The sequence below is a fragment of the Oryctolagus cuniculus genome, chromosome 4 (genome assembly GCF_051225735.1).
Source record: "Oryctolagus cuniculus isolate XC-2025 breed Fujian yellow rabbit chromosome 4, ASM5122573v1, whole genome shotgun sequence".
In the NCBI taxonomy this organism is placed as follows: Eukaryota; Metazoa; Chordata; class Mammalia; order Lagomorpha; family Leporidae; genus Oryctolagus; species Oryctolagus cuniculus.
This window is the reverse complement of record NC_142870.1, coordinates 112,012,350-112,039,357: the sequence shown is the minus strand read 5'-3', so window position 1 is coordinate 112,039,357 and position 27,008 is coordinate 112,012,350. Positions and strand designations below refer to the sequence as shown.

General features: G+C 39.2%; 1 protein-coding gene across 6 annotated transcripts in view; it reads left to right on the top strand.

Annotated features, from left to right (window-relative positions):
• LOC108175368 (EGF-like and EMI domain-containing protein 1) overlaps positions 1-27,008 on the top strand; it is a 710,453-nt gene that overhangs the window by 63,141 nt on the left and 620,304 nt on the right. For all 6 annotated transcript variants that reach the window (XM_089330996.1, XM_089330997.1, XM_089330999.1 and 3 more), the window contains exons 3-4: positions 3,791-3,900; positions 5,271-5,375. In XM_089330996.1, the coding sequence (XP_089187122.1) occupies positions 3,791-3,900; positions 5,271-5,375 (215 nt within the window). The remainder of the gene's footprint in view (positions 1-3,790; positions 3,901-5,270; positions 5,376-27,008) is intronic.

Below are 27,008 nucleotides of genomic sequence, written 5' to 3'. Positions count from 1 at the left end.
GTTTCCTGTTACGCACGTGGAAGACCTGGATGGAGTTCCGGGTTCCTGGCTTTGGCCTGGGTCAGCCCTGGCTGTTGTGGACACTTGGTGAGTGGACCAGCAGGGGATTGGAGCTCTCTCTGTGTTTCTCTGCCCTACGAATAAATAAAATAAATAAGTAAAAAAATTTTGAAAAATATCAAAGCCAGAAATCTCAACTGCACCTCAGTATTTCATCCAATAAATGTCAGAATTAACCACTAATGAGCAAGCATAAAGTGTGCCCACTGGGAATTTTCGGAGTGATGGGTTTTTCTTCAGAGATGTGATATACTGTTACTTTGCTTTAGGCCTCATTTATGTGTGAAGTATTTTGGGTTAGATGCCACTAATTTTACCTCATGACCTGATACACCATTGAAAGCTGAAGATCAAAAACCTGACAGAAACAAGCAATATTGTGTTGGTTTGCTAAATTTAGCACGACTTGGATACAGAAGCTGTGCAGTCGTGAGCCAATGCCTGACCTGCCCTCCGTACTCTCGTCACACTTTGAATCCTAGAGCTTCTTTAACTTTAGCATGGCCTTTGAATTAGGATTAACTCGGCAGGCTGGAAGAGGAGAGAAAAAGCAAGTATCCACAATGCTTTCTAGGAGTTAAGGCTACATGCAGGCTTTTATTTTTTTAAGTTTTAAAATAGTTTTACAAAATACCTAAAAATCTCTTGGTACAAATAGTTGCTGAGGATTTAGTTTATGAAAATGAATCAACTGTACTGACATCATAAATAAGAGTGTCAGTTGTTAAATCAACAACAGAAGTCACTGTGCACTTACTCCCCATGTAGGATCTCTGTCCTTAATGTGTTGGACTATGGGAATTAATGGTAAAACTAGTCTTCAAACAGTACTTTATACTTTGTGTTTCTGTGTGGGTGCAAACTGTTGAAACTTAGTATATACTAAGTTGATCTTCTGTATATAAAGATAATTAAGAATGAATCTTAATGAAGAATGAGATGGGAGAGGGCATAGGAAATGGGATGGTTTGCTGGTGGTAGGATGGTTATGGGGGAGAAAATCTGCTATAATCCAAAAGTTGTACTTTCGAAATTTATGTTTATTAAATAAAAGTCTTTTAAAAAAAAAAAAAAAGAAAATGAATCAACTGGATCTGAGTCCAGGATACTGCACATTAGAAAAATATGGTCTCATGTTAATAAAGTATTTATCATTATTACTACTACTGTTGCCAAGGGAAACCTGGAGATATTTATAAATAACTGGGTTTGCCATTCAATAGACATATTACGACACTGATAATATAGGACCAAATATTATAAGACTAAATAACTTGTAATTATGGTATACATATATTCTCTGTATGTTTAATCTTCAGATAAATAGTGGTATTTTTCTATATTTTGGGCTTAATCTTAGGGCATTTAAATAATGTTTAAATCAGAAATCTTTCCCTAGCTCTTACTTGCTGTGTGGCCTTAGGCAAAGTTCCTACATTTCTCTATGCCTTAATCTGAAAAATTACTACAAGAATAGCATATATAAACATAATGAGGATTAACTGAAAATTTATTTAACACATGTGGCACAATGCTTAGTACACAGTAGGTACTCAGTATGTATTAGCAAAATACTGTAGCAGGAAAATTTATTAATTTTTTAAGATTTTTAAATGATACATATTTTTAATTTTAATATTTTAAAATTATGCATATTTGTGGGTGCCATGTGATGTTTTGATACACATACATTCTATAATATGCAATTCAAGGTAACCATATCTGTATCCTCAAATGTCCATCATTTCTGTGTGATGAAAACTTTCAAAACCCTTTCTTCTAGATTTTAAAAAACAATACAGTAGATGATTATTACCTATAGTCACCTTACTGTGTCCTGTCTACTGTTTAGTACCTCTTAAAATCAATATGGGATAGAAACCATATTTATAGGGTATGTGATTTGCCCAATAGAGTACTTAAACAATTTTTTTAAGATTTATTTATTTATTTTAAAGGCAGAGGCAAAGAGGTAGGGGGAAAGAGAGAGAGAGAGAGAGAGAGAGTCTTCCATCTGCTGTTTCACTCCCCAAATGGCTGCAACAGTTGGAGCTGGGCCAATCCAAAGCCAGGAGCCAGGAACTTCCTCCAGGTCTCCCACATGGGTGCAGGGTCCCAAGGACTTGGGCCAACCTCCACTGCTTTCTCAGGCCACAGCAGAGAGCTGGATCAGAAGTGGAGCAACTGGGACTCCAAGCAGTACTCAGATGGGATGCCAGCATTGCAGGCTGCAGCCCCACCCGCTATGCCACAGCGTCAGCCCCAGGAGTCCTTGTTTTGAAAATGGCTTTTATTTTATTTATTTATTTATTTATTTTGACAGGCAGAGTGGACAGTGAGAGAGAGAGACAGAGAGAAAGGTCTTCCTTTGCCGTTGGTTCACCCTCCAATGGCCGCCGTGACCGGCGCGCTGCAGCCAGCGCACTGCACTGATCCAAAGGCGGGAGCCAATGCACTCCCGGACCACAGAAGAGAGCTGGCTTGAAATAGGGCAACCAGGACAGAATCCGGCGCCCTGATCGGGACTAGAACCCGGTGTGCTGGCGCCGCAGGCAGAGCATTAGGCTATTGAGCCGCGGCGCCGGCCGAAAATGGCTTTTTTTTTTTTTTTTAAAGATTTTCTGTACTTCTCCCATGATATTCAACTATTACAATTATCAACCTGAACCAGAATGTCTTTCACCTTTTAGTTAGTCAGTCATTTTTTCAAAAAAACAAATATGGATAAGCAAAATAGGCTTATAATTATATCCTCGAAAGCTTAGTTTTACACGGGCCATGTGTGGCTCTGGGTTTGGAGTGGCAGCAATTATCGAATATGTATGTTTGTCATCTTTACCAAACTTATATCCTTATTTTAAGATACAATTCTAGGTGGTGAGTAATTGTCATAAAATGGACTAGACAGCAGGTTCTACTGTGACAGAAGAGGAAGAGCCATGCACTTTGGTGTAGTGGGGAGGGACAAGTTGAAGGAGTGGAAATTGAAATTGATCTTGAATAAAGAAGGGGATTTGGGTTGGGAATATGGGAGGGGCATGTAAAAAAGGGAGAATATGTTAGTACTCTTGGGATAAGGGACAAATATGACATTGATTTGACAGGAGGGAAATAGCCTTCCCCATTTCTGCTGGTCTAATAGATCAGCATAAATAGTGCAGTGCTTTCAACCTTATGTTCATTATTTTCCTCCACAGGAAGCTTCTACAACTTTTTCTTCCCCGTAATTGTCCCCTCTCTCATGAAATTTTAACACTGTGCATATACTTTATATTTAGTTATATATTGTGCTCCTTTGCAGGGCAACATACCATTTTGTCAGCCAAGATTCTTTTCATACCACCTCTCTTAAGAGCTATTTTGTCACCTCCTTGTGGGTTATATCACTATGATTAAGAATGTGTGCTCTAGTGGGGATTAATATATTGGAGCATCAGCATCAAGTTGAAAAGTATGTATCTTATTGTCCTTAAGGATTTCATTATCCTCTTTATAATCTTGGATTTCATTTTTATTGGCATGAGTGGTCCTGAGATATGTATGTTACCATAGGACTTGGAGTCTCTCTTAGTGTTTATTAACACACACACATATACACACACACACACACATCTATTGAACTATCTGTCAGGATTTGAATTGGAGGGAGACAATTTAGTGAGTTGGAGGTGGCAACTTTCTTGTAAGAGAAAGCACTGTCTTTTCCTGATCCAGATTCCTGTGTTTGTAGGACCCGGTACTATACCACCTACAGACAGGTGTACAGCATGGAGCAGCGGACAGTCTACAGGTGCTGTCCTGGTTGGAGACAGCGGGATAACGAACCGGGCTGCCTGCACTGTAAGTTATAATTCTTCCTGTCTCACTCTCTGCCATGGAAGGAAGGATTTTGATCTGATTTTTGACTTCAGTCCTATCGTGGCTGTCAAGCTTACGGCATCTTTATAATCACCACAGCTTCAGAGCATCTCTTTGTACTCAAAATTCACACATGACATGTGCTAAACTGCACAAAAAGCCTTCCTGTTAAGCGTTTCTAATGATAGGTCACGACTGAAGGCCCATGGAAGTGCTGCTTTATATTCTGACTCTTTATTTAAAAGACAGTCGATTTAAAGCCAGACAGGTTCCACCTTGACTTCCATCTCTCTCTTCTGTTTGCCCCTTTTCCATATCATCAAATTTGTAATCCACAGTTGATTCAAAAGTCCAGAGGGAAATCACCACACTAAATCTAAATGGGATTTCTCAACCTGTGCTTGTCATGATTAATTGCAGAACTCTAGAGGCAGTTTACTTTTTAAGATGAGGTGTGCAGTCCTCTTAGAAACCTCTGGCGAGACCCTTTGGAGTGTGTTTGACAGCACTCAGGCTGCAGAACTAATGGCATTATATAGTGTATTCACGCCAGGAGAAATGGTTCCGTTTAGTGACTCCTTTGCCTATATTATGTGTTTATGGTTATTGCGAAGTCAGTTAAAATGCTTCAGTGTGTTGCAATCAATGCAGCACCAGAGCACAACAATTCATCTCTCTGGCTACTGGGTACCTAAGGGAGTTTGTCGTCATCCTGCTTCCTTCCCCAGTGTACTTTCTGCTCTTGAAGTTGCTGCAGGCATAGCATTGAGTGGTGCACCAAGGGCCATGCCCATTTACATGAAGTGCTAAGAACCTGCAGCTGAGGGGCAGGAATAGGGAGGAGGAAGGTGTTAGGCGCAGTAAAAACACCTGCCCCGTGCCTTCTCCCCGGTGTTAGAACCTCCTGGAATGACTTTCAGATCAATGCTTTATTGTTATTTGACACCTGACACAGTCTTTTCCTTTTGGTAAATCTTAGTATTTTTTCTTTTTATTTATTTATTTATTTGTTTGTTTTTGGGGTTGTTTTGACCGTGGGGTATCTTTAGACCAATCCTCGCATTTGAATGTGAGTATAGGTCACCTGGTTGGTGTCTTGTTGAAATGTGGATTCTGATTCAGAAGGTCTGGGACAGGCCTAGGAATCTGCATTTCCACAGTTTCCATGTGATGCAGTTGCTCCCCTACACAGAGTTCTATAGACTTCATTTAAATAGGCAGGCCTGAAATCTGCTGTGGAAGGGCTTGTGGAAATTTTTGGATTATGTTACATTAGCAACATGGTTGCACTGATGGTTTTCTTTCATTCTCTCAAATCCATTCTCCCACCCTCTCACCCATCTTACTTTTAGCTAGCTCTGCAGCAGGAACTCCCTTCAATGGAAGGAAATGCCCAGATGGTGAAACCAAGCAGAGCCAGTGTTCAGAGGGATTTCATGGACCCCACTGTCAATACGGTGAGTTACCAACAAGACCATTTTATTATGATTTGGAGCTGTCTGCTTTGCTTTTAGGGGCCAGCCAATTTTGTTGATTCAGGTTAATGGCAGGGTTAACCCTCCAGGGATTGGTAAACATTTAAAATGAGCCACTAAGCAAAAACCTACAACCTACAGTGTAACCAGTATCACAAAATATGCTTTGTAGTTTAGTTTTAATTATTCACAATAAGAGTTGAGAGGGTAGCAGTTAGTACAAAATAGTCCATTTTGTAAAGGAAATGGCAGCTTAATAAGAAAACCTCATACTTACCTCACATGTTAAATCTTTCCCAAAGTCATGCTTTGAAACTGCTGGTACAATATTTTGTGGTATCTGTATGCTTCATGAATGAACAAAGTAGGATTAACAGGAATTTATTGTGATGTGATATTTACTACTTTCATGCCCTGTGCTTAAAAAAAAGCCACCAACACTCCACAACACTTGCATTATTCTCAAGGTTTCAATGTTTGCTAAACTAGTTTTTGTCAATTTGGGAGGTGCATATTTGAGATGTTTCTTGTGCAGGAAAATTTCAGATTGGCCAATGAGTGATCTTTTACTGCAACTGCCATGAGATCTGGTGACTTCAGAAGAATTTGTCTTGTCTTGATGATCTGATTCTAATCTCCAAAGATTATGAATGCATTTGAATTTATCTTTTCAGTGTAAGAAAAAAACAAGCAAAACCCATCATATAGAAGTTAAATAGATGCCAAAAGCTACCAAAATATTGCATTATTGTCTCTCACTGCAATGTTTGCCTTGTCATATCTATTATTTGGACCTTTGTCAATGAAATTAGAAGGCTTTTTAGGGCTCACCACTTATGCCCATTTGTCTCCTCTGCCCTTGACCTAAGGTTAAGGTCATGTTTTTCATGGGTCATCTCTGAACTATTCTTCATGCAAATTAACCCTGATACTCTTTTAAGGGTTTTTTGATTTTTTTGTTAAAATTGTGAATTAAAAATAAGGTTGATTTTTAGTCCCAATTCATTCTTGGATTATAGAATATTGGTTCTGAAACAGAGGTCAGTGGATACTTTGAACTGTAGAGTGTGTCTTCAACTGTTTTCAGAAGCTGACGGAAGTCATATGTTGATCCATGATAACAACTTATTTGCTTCTAAATAAATTATTTCAACTATATATGCAATGCTAGTTTATTCATCTTGGTAAGTAAATGTGATGGAAAATTACATATGCCATTGATTCATTAAAGTTTTTAAAATTAATTATGACTTCATAAATTCATTTGTTTTGATTTAGAAAATCTTGTAAAACTTCAAGTCTTCGAGGGGAAAGGTAATTAAGCGAATATAGTAATAATATTGGCTTAGAAATTTTACTTGTGTTAATTGCTTTATTTTCTACATTGGTACTTGGATATTTTGATTGATCTAGCTTCTTAATAATTTTATATGCACACATAATTAAAATGCCTTCTGAAAATCAAGAAGCTAGATTTCTTGTTTTTCAATTTTGCATTGGTGAACATACTGGATTATTTTAAACATAGAAATAATGTGTCTTTTCCACAAGTTTGTTCAGTATCAAAGTTCCAGAGCTCATGAGAAAAAACCAGCCATACAAAATGCCTTTCAGAAGTCTGCTTTGCATTTTTCTTTCTTTTATTAATGTTTACATTTTTTAAGATTTATTACTTGTTTATTTGAGAGGTAGAGTTACAGATAAAGAGAGGGACAGAGAGAAAGATATTCCTCTGCTGGTTCACTCCTCAAATGGCCACGAAGGCCAGAGCTGAGCTGATCCAAAACCAGGAGCCAGGAGCTTCTTCCAGGTCTCCCACTTGGGTGTAGGGGCCCAAGCATTTGGGACATCTTCTATTGCTGTCCCAGGTCATAAGAGAGAGCTGAATTGGAAGAGGAGCAGCTGGGACATGAACCACTGCTAATGTGGGATGCTGGCTTCACAGGCAGGGGCTTAGCCTATTTTGCCGTAGTGCCAGCTCCTGCCTAGAATTTTTCAGCATTGTTGTCCATCTTTCAGTTTCATACAATATATTCTCTCAGTATAAAATTCTTGTTGAATTTAAAAAGAAATTGATGAACCCTGAAGGATTCAGAAGTAGGAGTTCAGACATTTCCTACGTGGTATTGCATTTCATCTAGCAAAATGAGATGTCACCAAACTATGTGAATTTAAGAAAGTATGATGATGAAGGGATATTGAAGACTGCCAAGGAGCGCAAACATTTGGGAGAAAAGTAGAGAACTGAAGAAGAAATAACATTAACTAAGTCTTGAAAGAAGAATAAAAATTAATATAAGTGAATTCCAGTATTGTGCAGTGGGTTAAGCCTGCTGACACCCATACCCCAGACTCAGACTGGAATGCCAGTCTGAGTCCTAGCTGCTCTGTTTCTAACTCAGTTCCCTGTACATGGGCCCTTGCTACCCATGTGGGGTGACCCAGATGGAGTTCCTGGTTCCTAGCTTTGGCCTGTACCAGCCCTGGCTAGTGCAGTCGTTTGGGGATTGAAGTAATAGATGAAAGAACTATTTCTCTGTCTCTGCATCTCACTCTTTGTCACTCTGCCTGTCAAATGAATAAATAAATCTAAAGAAATATTAACATAATCAAGGCTGTTTTAAATGTTAATACCTAATAGGATATATATACATATAGACCACAGTTCATGATAGTCTCATGATGCTGCCTTAACCTATTAAACAGTGGCTGAATTTGAGTTCTGATGTATCAGCATAATCCTTAACTGCATGAATATTTTTTAATCTCCATATATGTATAGTGTATATATCACAATGAAAATCAATTTAATGTTGTATTTTTTAATTATATAACTAATAATTTAAATGATGGAACAAATTTTTATTTTATTTTTTTTTATTTTTATTTTTTTATTTTTATTTTATTTTTTTTTTTTTGACAGGCAGAGTGGACAGTGAGAGAGAGAGACAGAGAGAGAAAGGTCTTCCTTTGCCGTTGGTTCACCCTCCAATGGCCGCCGCTGCAGCCGGCGCACCGCGCTGATCCTGGCAGGAGCCAGGAGCCAGGTGCTTTTTCCTGGTCTCCCATGGGGTGCAGGGCCCAAGCACCTGGGCCATCCTCCACTGCACTCCCTGGCCATAGCAGAGAGCTGGCCTGGAAGAGGGGCAACCGGGACAGAATCCGGCGCCCCAACCGGGACTAGAACCCGGTGTGCCGGCGCCGCAAGGTGGAGGATTAGCCTATTGAGCCACGGCGCCGGCGGAACAAATTTTTAAAAGTTCAAATTATAAAACATCCAGTATATAAATATAAGAATATGAAAATCTGTAATATTTTTGCCTTCAGATAACAATGGTGGTTATCTTTTAGTTAATATTTATTTATAGTCATACACACATGAAATTTTATATAAGTGGTATCATCAACATATACTGTTTTGTCATGAATAGTGTTCTTTTTTCCTCTCCATTTTTTTTAGAATTGTATGCTTTGTGATTTGATTTATTTTAAAATTTTGTTTAAGGTGTAAAAATTTCATGTACTTCCTATGTACAGATTCAGGAACATAGTGATACTTCCCACTTTACCCTCCTTCTCACCCATGCTCTCCCCCTTCTTCTTCCTCCCTCTCCTATTCCCACTTATAATTTTTTACAATGAATTATTTTTAGTTTACTTTGTACTCATCAGATTAATGCTAAACTAAGTAAAGAGTTCAACAAATACTTTGAAGGAAAAAAATATTTTTCTTCAACAGTCAAGACAAGAGCTGTAGCAATCATCAAATCTCAAAATATCAGTTTCACTCCTACCCATTGCCTTTTAGGTACTCTATTAGTTACCACAGATCTGGGAAAACATATGGTATTTTTATTTTTGGAACTGGCTTATCTCAGTAAATATAATGATTTCCAGTTGCATCCATTTTGTTGTAAAATACAAGATTTTTTTTTTAAACCACTGAGTAGTATTCCTTTCTCAAAGATAAGTTGGTTGTAGATGCATGGATTGATTTCTGGAATTCCTATTCTGTTCTGTTGGTCTCCATGTCTATTGTTGTGCCAAGGCCAGGCTGTTTTGATAATAACTGCCCTGTAGTATGTCTTGAAATCAGGAATTGTGATGGTGATGCCTCTGGCTTTGTTTTTGTTAAATAAGATTGCTTTAGCTATTCAGGGTCTCTTGTGTTTCCATATGAATTTTAGCATCATTTTTTTTTCTAGATTTGAAGAATGTGGTTGGTATTTTGATTAGGATCATAGAGAATCTGTAATTTCTCTCAGTAGTTTGGACATTTTGATATTAATTTTTCCAATCCATGAACATGGAAGAGTTTTCCATTTTTTGCATGTCTTCTTTGTAATTTTCATCATAGAGGTGTTTGACATTCTTGGGTAAGTTTTTCCAAAGAATTTAATATTTTGTAGCTATTGTGAATGTTATTGATTTTAGAAATTCTTTCTCAACCATGGCATTGTCTGTATATATAGAGGTTATTGATTTTTGTGTGTTAATTTTATATCCTGCCACTTTACCAAACTCTTTTATGAGTTCCAGTAGTCTCTCAGTGGAGTTTTTTCGGTCCCCAATGTATAGAATCATGTCATCTACAAATAAGGGTGGTTAGACTTCCTCCTTTCTAATTTGTATCACTTTGATTTCTTTTTCTAGCCGTATGGTTCTGGCTAAAACTTTTAGAACTATGTTGAACAGCAATGGTAAGCCTGGACATCCTTGTCTGGTTCCAGATCTTAGAATGCTTTCACCTTTCCCCCATTCAATAGGATGCTGGCCGTGGGTTTGTCATAAATTGCCTTGATTGTGTTGAGGAATGTTCCTTCTATACTTGATTTTCTTAAGGGTTTCCTCATTTAAGATGTTGCGTTTTATCAAATCCTTTCTCTGCATCTATAAGATAACCATATGGTTTTTATTCTTCAATTTGTTAATGTGATTTGTCACATTGACTGAATGCAAATATTGAACCATCCCTGTATACCAGGGATAAATCCCACTTGGCTCAGATGAATGATCTTTCTGTTGTGTTGTTGGATTTATTAGCTGATATTTCATTTAGCATTTTTTCATCTATGTTCAACAGGGATATTGACCTACAGTTCTCTCTGTGTTGTATCTTTTTCTGGCTTAGGAATTAAGGTGATGCAGACTTCAAAAAGGAGTTCAGGACTGGCACCGTGGCTCACTTGGCTAATCCTCCGCCTGCGGTGCTGGCACACCAGGTTCTAGTCCTGGTCAGGTCTCCAGATTCTGTCCCAGTTGCTCCTCTTCCAGTCCAGCTCTCTGCTGTGGCCTGGGAAGGCAGTGGAGGATAGCCCAAGTGCTTGGGCTCTGCACCTGCATGGGAGAGTAGGCACCTGGCTCCTGGCTTCGGCCGGCCATAGTGGCCACTTGGGGGGTGAACCAACGGAAAGGAAGACCTTTCTCTCTCTCTTTCTCTCATTGTCTAAATCTGCCTGTCCAAAAAAAAAAAAAAAAAAAAAGAGTTCAGGAGGATTCCCTCCTTTTCAATAGTTTTGAATACTTTGAGAATAATTGGAATTAGTTCTTTAAATGTCTGGTAGAATTCAGCAGTGAAGCTATCTGGTCTTAGGCTTTTCTTTGTTGAGAGGGTCTTTTTTACTGAATGAGTTTCCTTCTTGGTTATTGGTCTGTTTAGGATTTCTGTCTTCATGACCCAGTTTTGGTAAATTGTATGTGTCTAGGAATCTATCCATTCTTCTAGGTTTCCCATTTTTTGGCATACAGCTCTTTGTAGTTATTATTTCTGTGATATCTGTTACATTTCCTTTTTTATCTCTGATTTTATTGATTTGGGTCTTCTTCCTCTTTTTTGGGGGGTTAGTTGTGCCATTGGTGTATCCGTTTTGTTTTTTTTTTCCAAAAAACCAGCTCTATCTCACTGATCTTTTGTATTTTTTTGTTTCAAGTTTGTTTATTTGATCTCTAATTTTAATTTTTTCTTTCCCCTTCTAATTTTTGGTTTAGTCTGTTTTTTTCCCTAGATCTTGAGATGCAGTGATAGCTCACTTATTGGTACCTTTCCAATTTTTTCATTTATGTACCAATTGCTATAAACTTCCCTCTTAACAGTGCTGTTGCTATATCCTGTATGTTTTGATATGATATACTGTCATCTTCATTTGTTTATAGAAACTTTTTGATTTCTATTTTGATTTTTTCTGTGACCCGCTGTTCATTAAGGAACATGTTGTTTGGCCTCCATGTGTTTGCATGTGATCTAGAGATTCTTGAGTCATTAATTTCCAGGTTCATTCCATTGTTGTCAGAGAGGATGCATGGTATGATTTTTATTTTTATTTTTAATTTGCTGAGACTTGCCATATAATGATGAGAAGAATGTATATTCTACTGTGGGGTGAAAATTGTTTTAGATATCAGGTAGGTCAATTTGGTCCATTGTGTCTATTAGCTTTGTTGTTTCTTTGTTGATTTTTGTCTAGTTGCTCTTTCCATTGATGTAAGTGGGGTGTTGAAGTTCCATGTTACTATTGTATTAGAATCTATGTCTCCCTTTAGATCCATTAACATTTCTTTTAAATAGCCAGGTAGTAATTGGGTGCATATACATTTATTGTAGTCACATCTTCCTGTTGAATTGATCCCTTCATCATTACATAGTGCCCTTCTTCATCTGTTTTAATAGTTTTTTTGTTAAAGTATATTTTGTCTGATATTAGGATGGCAACATATTTTCTTTTTTTGCTTTCTGTTAGCATGAAATATATTTTTCCATCCTTTCACTTTTAGTTTGCATGTATCTTTGTTGGTGAGATGTGTTTCTTGTAGGCAGCCAATAGGTGGGTCTCGTTTTTTAATCCATTCAGCCAGTCTGTATCTTCTAACTGGAAAGTTGAGGCCATTTACATTCAATGTTACTATTGATAAGTTAGGACTTGCCTCTGACATTTCTTCATAAATATCCCTATTGTTTACTTTATATTTCCTTTATAGTTTTCCTGGGGTATTTTCTGCCTTCACATTCTTTCATAGTAATGGCTATCTTTCTATGTTTCTGTGTGTAGCATGTCCTTAAGCATCTTTTGTAAGGCTGGATGAGTGGTGACAAATTCTTTCAATTTCTTTTTGTTATGGAAAGTCTTTATTTCACCTTTATTCATAAATGAGGGTACAGTGTTCTGGTTTGACAGTTTATTCCTCTTAAGAGTTGGAATGTATCTCACCATTCTCTTCTTGCCTGTAGGGTTTTTGATGAGAAGCAGCTGTGAGTTTAATTGGAGATACTCTGAAATAATCTGGCATTTATTCCATGCACATTTTAGAATCTTTTCTTTATGTTTTACTGTTGAAAATTTGATTACAATGTTCATGGTAAAGATCCTTTCTGGCCCTGTCTATTAGGAGTTCTTTGGGTCTCTTGTATTTGGATGTCCGTTTCTTTCTTCAAATTAGGGACGTTTTCTTTTATTTCACTAAATAGGCCTTCTAATCCATTCTCTCTTTCCACACGTTCAGGAATTCCGAAAACCTGTATATTGAGTCCCATGAATCTCCAACACTGTTTTTAATTTTTGTAATTTCTTCTTCTTTTTTCTTCATCTGACAAAAAATTTCCAATTGTTTATCTTATAGCTCAGATATTCTTTATTCTGCCTCACCAGGTCTGTTAAGGCTTTTCACTATATTTTTTATTTGACATATTGAATTCTTCATTTCTAATTTTTTTTATTTCTCTTCAAATCTCAATTTCATGAGAAAATTTTCCATTCATTTTATGTACAGATTTCTTTAGTTTATGATTTTGCTTCTGATTGCTTTTGAGTAATCCTATGAGAAATCTTTTGAATTCCATTTCCAGCATTTTATCAGTCTCTTCATCTTCACATTCTAAAATTGAAGTGTTGTTGTGTTTATTTAGGGTGGTAATGTTGTCTTCCTTATTCTTGATTCTTCAGTTTCTGTATTTATTTTTAGGCATTTGTGGCAATACTTTTTTTTTTTTTTTCCTCTGATGACTTTTATCCTTGAACTATACCTCTGTGGCTTAGTGGAATTCTGCTCTTTCAATGAATTCCCAGAGTTGTGTGCTGAGTGTGGCCAGGGAACTCTGGTCAGTGCTCCAGGGTAGGGTGGGTATACAGAGTGACGCTCAAGTTGAGAGTGGTAGATATCCTCTTGTTAAAAGAAGGGGCGTATGATCACCTTTTTTGGCACAATCACACCTTCACCTCCTCTCTTTCAAGGTGATCAATGCCTGGATGTTGGCCCTCAGTGTGTTCAATACTCATTGACCCACTCCAGGCAGTCAGGAAGCTCTGAGTACATGGAGAGGCACACTGTGACTGCCCTGAGTCCCAGCTACACCCGAACCCTCTCATGAAGTCAGTTTCCACAGTCTCAGCATACACGGCTCTGACAGTCATGGGGTGCAGAGGAGCCACTGTGCCCTACTAGCCTGTCCCATCCACTGAGAGGCTGAGACGTTCCCAGAGCCTGCTGCCTGTGGGTGTTCCGCCTAGGCAGTTTGAGAGGCTGGGGGCACCTGGCAGTTGTATGTTGGGGCCCAGCCCCATGTCAGTTCTCCCAGCCAGACTCAGTCAGTGGAGAGTGTGGATTTTTCCTTCTGGTGGAATCCCTGGATCACACACATGCATAAGAGCTGCCAGTCACAGCCCTACCCCTTTCACAATTTTGCCTTCTGCCCACTGGTTGCCAGTGCATAAGAGAGTCCCTGCAGCTGGTACTGATGTCAGAGTGGCTTCTTCTCCCTGCCCATTGTCAGCTGCGTGCACCTGAGTTGCTGTGGCTGCTGCTGCTGACAAGGATGGCATCTTGTCCCTGACAGATGCTGAGCTCATGTGCAAGAGTGGCCCAGGTAGCTGAGCAAGGAGCTGCAACCTACTTATGTCTAAAATGGTGCCTGCCCTCTCTCAGCCAGTCGACCTGGTGCTGTTTGGTGGTGGTGTTGGGGGAGAATGGGGAGAGAGAAATGCACCATTTTTTTTTATTGGGTTTGAGGGTACCTGTTCCACCCTGGGCTCCAGGCCTGACTCAAAGACATTGTAGTCCACTAGGCTCTCCCTCCGGCAGTATCACCAGTGGCATGGGCTGCTGCAGTCTGATCTCACCTTGCGCTCCGAAACTGGGGCTTTCTCTGGCTCCAGGCTGCTGGGGTGTGTGTTGTGTCTGTGCTCATTGCTGCACATCTGTACCTTCCACACAGATCCACAGTGTCTCTCTTCCTTTTGGAGAATATACACTGCAGTTTTTCCCCCAACTCTCCCTTGAGGATGCACTTTCTCCACCAAACCTCCCCCCTCCTTATTTTTTTTACTATTTGCCCTTAGCCTAGAGCAATACGCTTTTGCCCTATTCCACCATCTTGGAATATCCCTTGTGGTTTTTCTGCATATTCTTTTTTTTTCTGTCTTCTTCAATTTCCTTTTTCCTCTCCAGTAATAACTTGCTTTTATATCCTTTTGTAGTTTTCTTCAAACTCATGTATTCATTTATATAATATTCCATGGAATTAGGGTACAACAAATTTTCAACCACTCATTTATTTATGGACATTCATTAAAAAATGTTTTAGAATTTTTTTTCTTATTTGAGGAGGAAAGAGAGAGAGAGAGAGAGAGAGAGAGAGTGAGCGAGCGATCGAGCACTCCCATATGCTTGTTCACTCCTCAGATGTCCACAGGGGTTTGGGTTAGGCTAGGGCCCAAGCCAGGAACTGGGTGCAATACAGGTGTCCCAGGTAAGAGGCAGAAACTTAATTGACTCCTCAGCACAGCCTCAATGGGCTGCATTGGTAGGTTGCTGGAGTCATGAGCCAGAATTAGAAATTGAACTAAGGTACTCTAATAGGGGATATGGGTCTTAACCATTAGGCTGAATAACCACCACCAGATTTATTTTTGTCTCCATTTTTTGCTACAATAAATAGTACTGCAATAATATGATATTTTTTATTTTATAGGATAAGCTCTTAGCAGTAGAATTAATAACTTTAAGGAATATGTACTTTTCATTTTAATGTACTTAGGGATCAAAATACTCATTTAAATTATTGGTAAGACACTTTGTGGTCCATAGTAATGGCTTTATATTTCATTAGAATGGAATAAAATCTATGTGAGTCTGAATTATTTACTTATCTTTGACATAATAATAGCATAATAGGGAATCACTGCATCTTTATCTAAAATCAAGAGTGTGATAAATTAAATTATCTAGGATCAGGATTATTGTAAGCATGGCTTTCTCTTGGTATTGCATAAAACTGACTTTTCTTTGAGATGTACAGTAAAAAGAAATCTAGGAAATAAACCAGATGGCCTTTTAAAAATGAAGAAAAGACTCTAGTTTTAGAGAGAGAAGGGACATGCTAATAATTGAGAGAAATGCCTGAAGTTAATAATGATTCTAAAATTGCTGATCTACTTAACTCATTTGAAAAATCTGCCTCTAATAAGGAAAAATGAGGAAAATGAATTTGGACAATTAGGAAGTAATGAAGAGCTTTCTAAAATAGCTATTGATTAAAAGAATCAAAAGGAAGACTTTGAAGATTTGAACACATGCAAATCAGGCTAGATAGCTGGTGGTGAAATTTTCTCTCTTTTTTAATTTTATGGATCCAGGCAGAACAACTTGGAGCTTCATTAACTGATTAACATCACACACAAAGTCACACCTCTTCTCATCACTTATTTTATCTTCTTTTCCTCTGGTCAGAAGTCAAGTTAAATGATAATGTGCCTAGTGGTTGGATGCTGAGACTCTAAAGTCTTCTTATTTCTTTTGTTCAAATATTCGTTCATTCCATCCTGTAATCATTCTTCCAGTTAGTCAATATTTATACACCAGGCTGTGTGGTAGGTACTGCATATACCAAGACAAATATGGTATTCTTGGGGTGGTGATAGAGAAACAGGCACCAGGAAAGTGGAGAGTATGATAAAGCTCACAGGTGCTGTGATGGAAGATCTGTCCTTCCTAAAGGAGGTAGAGAATGTCCTTTTGTATCATATCAAAGGGCATGTCATATTGGGAGGTAAGGGGAAGTTTCTCAAAAGATTTGAAAATATGAAGTAAAACTTATTTTAATTCCTTTATATATTTATTTATTTGAAAGTTAGATTTAAACAGAAAGGGAGGGAGGGAGGGAGGGAGAGAGAGAGAGAGAGAGAGAGAAATCTTCTGTCATCTGGTTCACTTCCCAGATGATTGCATTGGCCAGGCCTGAGCCAGATAGGAGCCAGAAGCCAGGAGCTTCAATGGGGTATCCTCCACGGCTTTTCCTAGGCCATTAGCAGGGAGCTGGATCAGAGGTGGAGCATCTGGGACACTAACTGGAGCTCATATGGGATACTGGCTTCTAAGGCGGCAGCTTTACCACTAAGCCACAACACTGACCCCTAATTATCTTAATTCTTAAAGATAAAAGAATAATAATATGGAATTAGGTTGTGAGAATAATGCATTGTACAAAATAGCCCAGCAAGTTCACAGAATAATAATACAAGTAGTAGTTTTCTTGGCTACAGTGAGACATGCACATGAAGCATGCCTAAAATACCACTTTTTGTTGGCGTTGGGCAGCAGTTCCTTTTCTTTTCTTGGTGCAGAACTGTATGCCACAGAGATGGCTAACTGATGAGATTCTGCAAGGACTTCCTTTCTTTAAGTCCAGTTTCCTGAACAGGCATTCCTGCAGTTGGAGTGTCTTGATCATACAACACTACTGATTGAGACTGTACTTCTTGTGCCTATAGCATAGTCAAATATCTCCATTAATTTAAAATGTGATGATTATGCACATTACAAAATTAGGTGTGGCAGGAATCCTGTCTGGTGACCTGAAAAGTTTTCAGAAGTCTGGAAGGTTTTCAGAAGGTTGGATTTCACCATTGACCACTTGCATTATCTTGGAGAAGCCACAGTGTTATCATTTATAAAATGATAGTTCTCATTTTCCTGAGCACCTTCTGTATACAAGATACTGTTCCAAACAATTTACATGTATTATATTATTAATTTTTATGGCAAGTCTAGTGGTAAATACTGTCACTCCAGTTTAATATATGTATATATTATATATACATTATGTGTATATGTATAAATTTTACGTGAAAGGCAGAGAGAGATAGAGAGAGAGAGCGAGCGAGCTATAAAGAGGGGAGGGGGGATCTCTCATTCACAAATTATCTCCCCAAATGCCTACAACAGCCAGAGCTGGGTCAGGTTGAAGCCAGAAACTATAAACTTTTTATTTTAATTTTTATTTATTTGAAAGGCAGAGATATAGAAAGAGAAGGAGGAGAGAGAGAGAGTAAGAGAATATCTTCCATCTGCTGTTTCATTCCCCAAATGACCGCAACAGCTGGGGTTGGGCCATACTGAAGTGAGGAACCAGGTACTTCCTCAGCGTTTCCCATGTGGGTGCAGGGGCCCAAGTACTTGGGCCAGTCCCTGCTGCTTTCCCAGGTGCATTATCAGGGAGCTGGATTGGAAGTGGAACAGCTGAAACTCAGACGAGCGCCTATATGGAATGCAGACACTGCAGGTGGGGGCTTAATCTTCTATGCCACAGTTCCTGGCCCAGGAGTTAGAAACAAAATTTGGATCTCCCACATGGGTGGCAGGGATCCAACTACTCAAACCATCATCCGCTGCCTCTCAGGGTATGCATTAGCAGGAAGTTGGAGTTGAGAGTGAAGCTGAGACTCAAACCCTGGCATTCTGATATGGAATGAGGGCATCCCAAGCTGTGTCTTAACCACTTTGGCCAAATGACTGCCTCCTACCCCACATATGTACCCAACTGAGGCATCCACATTTGCCCAGGATCAAACAGGAAGCAGGGAATCTGAGATTCACATTCATGTGTTCTGGCTCCAGAACCTACTAGTCTAACCTCCAAACCATGATTCCTTTATAATAATATTTAGCACAATTATCCATATGCAGTGAGAGTTGTATGAGATATGCATGTGACTTGTAAGGTAGAAAATATTATCCAAGCATTGCTTCTAGTTGATTGCAGATTCTCTGAGAACCACAGTGGAAGAGCACAGAGAGGAAATGCTTCTGCTCTGCTTTGTTTACCACCCTGTGGGAAATCTGAACAAATCTAAGTGTTGGGTCATAGCTATGATTTTGTGTTAACTTGTAGGTTGTAGTTAAGGAATCCTTATCCCTTCTGTGTGATCTACCTCTTTTTTTCTGGATAGAAGGTTGGACAAAACTTTGTTCTTAAAATGGTACGTCCCAAGAACAGGTTTAGCTTGGGAATTGTTGTTGAGTTGAGTTGTGCTCCTTCCCCCGACTTCGTATGTTGAAGTTCTAACCCACTGTTCATCAGAATGTAACTTTATTTGGAAATAGGATTGTTGCAGATGTAATTATCTAAGAGGAGGTCATAGTAAAATAGGGTCAACCCTCAATTCAGTATGAATGGTGTCTTTATACAAAGGGAATATTTGGTCACAGAGGCAAACACACAAGGCGAGTCCCATGAAAAGATGAAGGCAGAGACCAGAGCAGTGCATTGACAGGTTAGGGAACACCAAAGATTTGCAAAAAACCACTTGAAACTGGGTGAGAGACATGGAAGAGGTTTTCCATCTCAGTCCTCAAAAGGAAGCAACCCTGCTGTTTGTGAGACAACACGTTTCTGTTCCTTAATCCCCTCAGTTTGTGGTACTTTGTTATGGCAGTCCTAGAATACTAATAAAGGAAGTTTAGAAAACATTTTTTCTTATCCACAGCTTCATTTCAGCAGTTGGCCAATTGAAACAATGAAAATGGGGAAAAAGTGGCAGGGGGTTTATAAAGAGCAAATCATGCTAAGAAAGCTTGATGGCTTATTTTAATTGAATTATAAAATTAGTCCGAGAAGGAGATTTAATTTGGAAAAAATGCAGAAATCATTAATTGAGCACACTTATTAATCTGGAATTCTAAATGAGCATTACTAAGAGATGTTATAAAATGAAATACCTGTTGTATTGTGAAGGTAAATTGATGTATCAACAGTGTTAAAGCCTAGTGTTCTTTTCTTATTTTTTTTAAATCTGAAGAGCTAAGAACCTTCCGCAAGATAAGGCCTTTTTTAAAAGATTTATTTATTTATTTGAAAGTCAGTTACAAAGAGATAGAAGGAGGGTTGAGAGAGAGAGGTCTTCCATCCTCTGGTTCTGTCCCCAATTGGGGACAATGGCCGGAGCTGTGCTGATCTGAAACCAGGAACCAGGAGCTTCTTCCAGGTCTCCCACATGGGTTCAGGGGCCCAAGGTCTTGGTCCATCTTCTACTGCTTTCTCAGGCCATAGCAGAGAGCTGGATCAGAAGTGGAGCAGCTGTGACTCCAACTGGCACCCATATGGGATGCTGGTACTGCGGGCAGCGGCTTTACCCTCTATGCCACAGCACCGGCCCCTAGTGTTATTTTCTTTACCACATAAAGATGCATTGCTTCAGAATTCTAAACCCTCAGCAGGATTCTAGAAAGTCAATAATAGGGTAGCTGGATTGTGCTTCATGTCACTTGATGGAAAGTATGGAGGTATTGACAGGAATCAGTGCAAGTATGATAAATGGGTAGATAGACTGTTTACGAGGAAGGTAAAGCAATAGCTCTCTGACATCTTCCTGAATTTTCAGTATAGGTGCATCCTGCTATTTGGAATCCATTCATATTTACTACCCTGGAATTCATTTGAAAACAGAAGCTTTGAAAGTGTTTTTAATAATATACCTTCTTCAGTATGCTTTGCATGGCTAGTGTTAGCAACCATAAGAAACAGTTTTCAAAAGACTGCATGAGAATAGTCTGACACTGCAAATATGAGAACCTCAGAGGAGAATGACCTACCACCAGCTGGGCTTATTTGATTTTACATGGCATAATCAGTGATGAACTCGAGCATGTTGAATGCGGATGATAATGGTAATTATAGGTTATGCATAAATCATGCTTTCTACATGTTAAATACTTTCCTCAGTGTTTTGTACATATTGCCTTATTTATTATTCACAATAATGCTATATGGTAAGAGCTATGAATAGTTCTGTTTCACAGATGATACACCCAAAGTAAAGAGAAATTAAATAACTTACCTAAGATCACATAGGTGGTAAATGATGGAGACAAGGTATGGACTAAGGAACTTGGCTCTCAAGTTCATTCTTTCAACTACTATGCAATGCTGTTTCTTTACAATGGAAGAAATTTCTTGCTTATGAAAAATGTCATTGATAGCATTTGCCTCTATGAAGTTTCTTTTTTATGAAAAATATACTTATCATTTCCAAAAAAGCAATTTCATTTCCAAAAAAGGGACATAGGACATTTATGCTTTATTTTTAGTGATTAGTGGTCAATGTGTTAGGAAACAGTCTTTTTAAAATATATGAGCTAAATGGATATTTTCATTAAAAATTAGTTCATTATACATAGATGCATTGAGTGATTATTTATGACCTATGTAAGACATCCATACCTCCACTATTGAAAATTTTCATTCTTACTATGGAAACAGGAAAATATCATTATAATGTGATGAATGGCATTCTCTGAAATACATTCAAAGTGTCAGAGAAACCAGGTCATGGCAGGGAGTAAGGCTGGGAGAGTGGTGGCAAGTAAGACTGGACATTAACACCATGCATATGCTATTCCCATGCTAAATAGTTTGAGTTTTAGCTCCTCCACTGAAGATGCTAAAATGGGTACATTTTATGCATAAAGGTGTATTCCAGAGGTACAGTGACAATACAATGAAAGATGCTAAACACTCAAAGGAACTGAAAGAAAATGTTGTATCATTGAAATGACCAAGGGCCGGCGCCGCGGCTCACTAGGCTAATCCTCCGCCTAGCGGCGCCGGCACACTGGGTTCTAGTCCCGGTCGGGGCGCCGGATTCTGTCCCGGTTGCCCCTCTTCCAGGCCAGCTCTCTGCTGTGGCCAGGGAGTGCAGTGGAGGATGGCCCAGGTGCTTGGGCCCTGCACCCCATGGGAGACCAGGAGAAGCACCTGGCTCCTGGCTCCTGCCACCGGATCAGCGCGGTGCGCCGGTGGCAGCGCGCTGGCCGCGGCGGCCATTGGAGGGTGAATCAACGGCAAAGGAAGACCTTTCTCTCTGTCTCTCTCTCTCACTGTCCACTCTGCCTGTCAAAAAAAAAAAAAAAAAAAAAAAAAAAAAAAAAAAAAAGAAATGACCAAATCTTGGACATAGTCTCATTTTTTATTTAATTATTTTCAGCCAATAAGTGTTATTTTAATTTTTTTAACTTTTATTTAATAAATATAAATTCCAAAGTACAACTTTTGGATTATAGCGGGTTTTCCCCCCCATAACCTCCCTCCCACCTGCAACCATCCCATCTCCCACTCCCTCTTCCATCCCATTCACATCAAGATTCATTTTCAATTATCTTTATATACAGAAGATCAATATATTATATACTAAGTAAAGATTTCTACAGTTTGCACCCACATAGAAACATTGTCGAGGAAAACTTACTATTTTATTTCTTTTAGTATGTTTCTGTTCTACTTAATACCATTGGTTGAACTCTTTAAGACACAATTGTTTTGTTTTAAAACAAACTTTTCGGTAGGCACCGCGGCTCACTAGGCTAATCCTCTGCCTGCGGCACCGGCACACCAGGTTCTAGTCCCATAGGGGCTCTGGATTCTGTCCCGGTTGCTCCTCTTCCTGTCCAGCCCTCTGCTGTGGTCTGGGAGTGCAGTGGAGGATGGCCCAGGTCCTTGGGCCCTGCACCTGCATGGGAGACCAGGAGGAAACACCTGGCTCCTGGCTTTGGATCAGCGCAGCACGGCCACTTGGGGGGTGAACCAACGGAAAAAGGAAGACCTTTCTCTCTGTCTCTCTCTCTCTCTCACTGTCTAACTCTGCCTGTCAAAAAACAAACAAACAAACAAACAAAAAACAAACTTCTCTTATTCTATCATGTGCAAAGCAAGATTGAAAAATAAACCTTTTTAGTATGGTGATGATAGATTTCAATCCTTTTTTCAAGTCACTTGCACATAATTTGAAAGAAGAAATCCTGGTTTTAAAAAAGGGTAACATGCTGTGTTGATGAAACCAATATTTTGCATTCATTCTTTTGTGGAGTAGTAGAATTGAGTTCTTGCCATTTGACTATGAAGTATATGATGTATGCGTATGAATGTGGGCCTGTATTGTAAGATTTTACTGAAGCTTATTTGTTTCTGGGTATAGTGAACTAGAAATGCACTAACAAAATCTTCATTAGCAAAGACTACTGGATTTATCACTTGGTTCAACAGAGCAATTTCATTTCTAAGTTATTTTGAAAGGCATGGATTCCTTATTCTACCATGAAAGCCTACTAGTAATGGTTGTAGATGGAACAAAACATTCTACTCTTCTCTCCTGAGTTTAGACTGGTCAGTATTAGAAATGACAAGTATAATCAATCATTAGAATTCCATTAAGTATTGGGGTATTTTATATTGGGTGGAAGAAAATGGTGTTTTTCCCAAGATAGTCTACTTTTAGACAAGTCTGGTGGGTCTAACATTTGGACTGTTGAGGTGAGAGGTGGCAGGAAGCACCCAGTGGGCCTTCCAGGCAGAACAGGAAGCACTGTTATTATAACTGGGAATAGGCATTTTTGAGGGTGATTTAGGGGTGTATTTCCTGAGGAAAAAGTAGAAGATATGAGAGAAGACAAAAGCCAAGAGTTAAATGTTACATCAGATAAAGGGCAGAAGGCCCTGAACTGTGGTGTAGCAGGTAAAGCCACTGCCCGCAGTGCCAGCATCCCATATGGGCACTGTTTCCAGTCCTGGCTGCCCTACTTCTGGTCCAGCTGTCTGCTATGGCCTGAGAAATCAGCAGAGGATGGCCCAAGTACTTGGGCCCTGCAGCCACGTGGGAGGTCCAGAAGAAGCTGCTGGATCCTGGCTTTGGTTCAGCTCAGCTCCAGCTGTTGAAGCCATTTGGGGAGTGAACCAACAGATAGAAGATCTCTCTCTCTCTCTCTGTCTCTCGCTCTCTCCCTCTCCCTCTTCCCCTCTCTCACTATCATCTGTCTCTATCTCTGTCTCTGTTTCTGTCTCTATCTCTTTCTCCTTGTACTGCTCTGTAACTCTGCCTTTCAAATAAATAAATTAATCTTTAAAAAAAGACAAAGGGAAGAAAGGGGAGTCAAGAGAATTGGAGAGACAGTGACATGAAAGGTATGGATTTAGCTGTACAGGCTAGGATATTATTCCCAATGGTGGCATCAGTGCTGGGTACCCTCTTCCTTACTGGCCAAGCTTCATAAAAAACTGGATGTATGGCATAGGATGCATATTATGCCTTTTTAAATCTTGAATAATCTGCTCTTATGTACTGTATATCAAAATGTATTCTGTGGATCACTGCTTCCATCGTATTTTAAGAAGTGTTACATGAAATGAAGTTTTTGTGTTCAAGTAAGTTTGGGAAATGCAGTGTTAAGTAACACTACATGGTGTTTATTCTTGTAAAAGTTTCCAGAGCCTTCAGTGTGCTAATGTGCACTGTGACTTCCACAGAAGAGTGTGTGGATTACTGTGGATTCAAGCTTGGGTGACTATATAGCTTTTTTAATGGGCGGTATCTAGAGGTATTATTATTCTGTATAGAACCTACTTGCTTTGGAATATGAATATATATTCCAAATATATAGCTATTTTTCCAATCTGTTCAACTAATAATAACATATTTGTATAGCAGTTAAAAACACATTTAACAAGGTGTTTTCCCATATGTTACCTCACTGAAGCTCACACCCACTCTGTGAGGGTGTTTGTATTATTCCCAAATTAGAATTGAGGTGACAGAGACGCAGAAAGCTTAATTGATTTGCCCAAGTCACAGCTTTTAAGTAATTGAGCCAAGACTTCCACGCAGATCTTTAATGTTTTATGGGATTGTCCCACAGCCACCTGGTGATAAACAGGGCTTGCAGTGGGTCCTAAGTGCTATTTTGTTTACTATATTGTACACTGTGTTGGGCTAAGAAGTGGAAGCGACAGAGTAGGGCTGGGGACTTGTTGATCTTCCTTCTCCTTTTGGGTATGCAGTGCATATTTTTCTCTTCCTCCCCATCACCCACCAGAATTTAGTTCCACTTCATCTTTCTATAAACAACTTCAAAATAAAATATTTGTAGATACTGCTGGTTTAACGTATTTGCATTTTAGCTTTGGCCTAAGAAAGCAGAAAAACTATTTAAATGATACCAGAGATCTGACAGTACCAGGTAGGGTGATCTTGAAGGGTAGAAGAGCTTTGAGGAATCTCTAAAATGTACCATGTAGCCCATTGTTTGTTTTGTTTCATACTGAGGTATAGAACTGACTGTGTCTGTCCCTTCCAAGGCAAGTGCTAATCGTTGGTACAGTCCATTTTCTCATTGTTAGTGTGTCTAAGAATTCCTGCCATACAAGGGTCTTCAAAAAGTTCATGGAAAATGCCTATTGTTAAAAACTGCACATGTATTTCAAAATTTTAAAACCAAAATAAGCATCCTTTAATTCCATTTTTTCCCCACCAACTTTTTAAAGTACTCTTCTATTTGCTCTAAGCACATAAGACCAAGAAGGTCTGGGTTTCTGACCAGGAATCACTTAGCATTTCATACTCATCACCTCTCATTCTTATCCTTCCACATATTTGGCTATAAACTAGCTTACTTAATTCTAGTTTATTTAAATAAACCTCCTTGGCCTTCAGAATGCCAAAGGCCATAGTTATAACCACAGTGGACATGTTTACCATTGAGAAACATGCCCCAAATCAGTGGCTTAAGAAAAAGTGAGGGTGTGTAGTACAGTTAACCTTAGCCCAGAAGAGTTCTAGCCTTTGACCTCCACTTCTGGGATGTGATCTCTAAGTTCCTTGATCAGAACATATTTTGGAGCACCACATAGTTTAACAGTATGATTTAGTGGGGATGAGGCATACCCCAATAAGCTTAAGTTGGTGATATTTTCGTTTTGTTTTTTTTTTTTTTTTTTAAAGATTTATTTATCTTTTATTTATTTTCAAAGACAGAGTTAGAGAGAGAGAAAGAGAGAGTGAGGCCTTCCATATGCTAGTTCATTCCCCAAATGACTGCAACAGCTTAAGCTGAGCCTATCTGAAGCCAGAAGCTTGGAGCTTCTTCTGGGTCTCCAGGTGGGTTCAGGTGCCCAAGGAGTTGGCCCATCTTTCACTGCTTTCCCAGGCTCATTGGCAGGGAGCTTGATCAGAAGTAGAGCAGCAGGGATTTGAATTGCATTGCAGCCCAGGACTTCAATCTGATGCTTCACAGCACCAGCCCCCAAATTGGAGATCTTGCAACATGAGAAAGAGCAACAATGTATTTGAGGGTGGAGGCCTTGGGTCAATTGACCTCTGTAGTACCTGGATTGCAGACTGAAAGCAACCATGTGGGCAGTCAGTCATGCCTGTATAATGGATCTTCAGCAAGACCTCTGAACACTGCAGATTGAGTGAGCTTTCCTGAGTGGCAGTAGTCTCTGCACACGTTGATACCAGGAAATTGACCCATTCTGAGTCCATGGGGAGATAGGACAATGAAAGTTACACTTTGGGTACTTTCCAAGGCTCCATCCTATGCATTTCTTCCTTTGGCTGGTTTTAATACAGTAGCATTTAGTGAGCTCTGTGAGTCCTTCGAAGAAAGTGTTGAATGTGAGGGTGGTTTTGAGAACCTCCCAAACTTGCCATTGGTGTCAGAATTGACTGTGGTCTCCTGTGGGAACTGTTCCCTCTAATTCTCTGTTAGTCTAAACTCTTGCAGTGGGAACTTTTTTCTTCTCCTTCAAGAATAAATTGCTTTGGGTCTTTGCTCTGCTTCCTTGTGAGTGTGGGACACAGAGAAAATTAAATAGCACTCTGTGGCTGTTCAGTTGTGCAGGATGGCACCGGATAAAGTCTTTCCTCACTGTTGGTAAAGAACAATGGTGTCTGGACTGCCTAAGTGGGTTGAAAATAATGGCTTAAAGCAAACCACTTATTTAATCATATGGCAAACCACAGAAGGCAAGTCCAAAAATAAAATTATTATACTCTGTTCGTTCTGAATAATGCTAGAGACTGGGGGATGTGGGGGAGTACTAGAAAAAATGCATGAGACCTGAAGTTTTCAGAGCCTGCTTGCATTTTGAGTGAACATTTGTTGAAGTCATTGTAATGGTTTAAAAGTTATTTTAAAGACTGTATGCTAAAGAATATTTAACAACTGAAGATTTAGTTATGTAACTTAACTAAAGCGTTTTTTTCCCCATTTTGACAGAAAAGATGATATGTTTTGTTCTGTTGGGAGTTCTAGTGACCCCTGCTTAGCTTTCATTTATCACAAATAATCTTCTCCGTGATACTGCAATTGCTGCGATGTTGAGATGCTTATATTACACCTAACCTTGGAGAAGGGTCAAAGTAAATCTGTGAATTAAGTAAGAATATATTACAGCTGGCTGAAGATCGTGTCAGGAATGCCTAAAGAGAAAAATAAAGCAGATTTTCCCTAAAGCCTATGTAGACATTGATGTGACTCCTTTTCCATCCACCTGCAGTTCAGTAGAGAAATACCATTCTT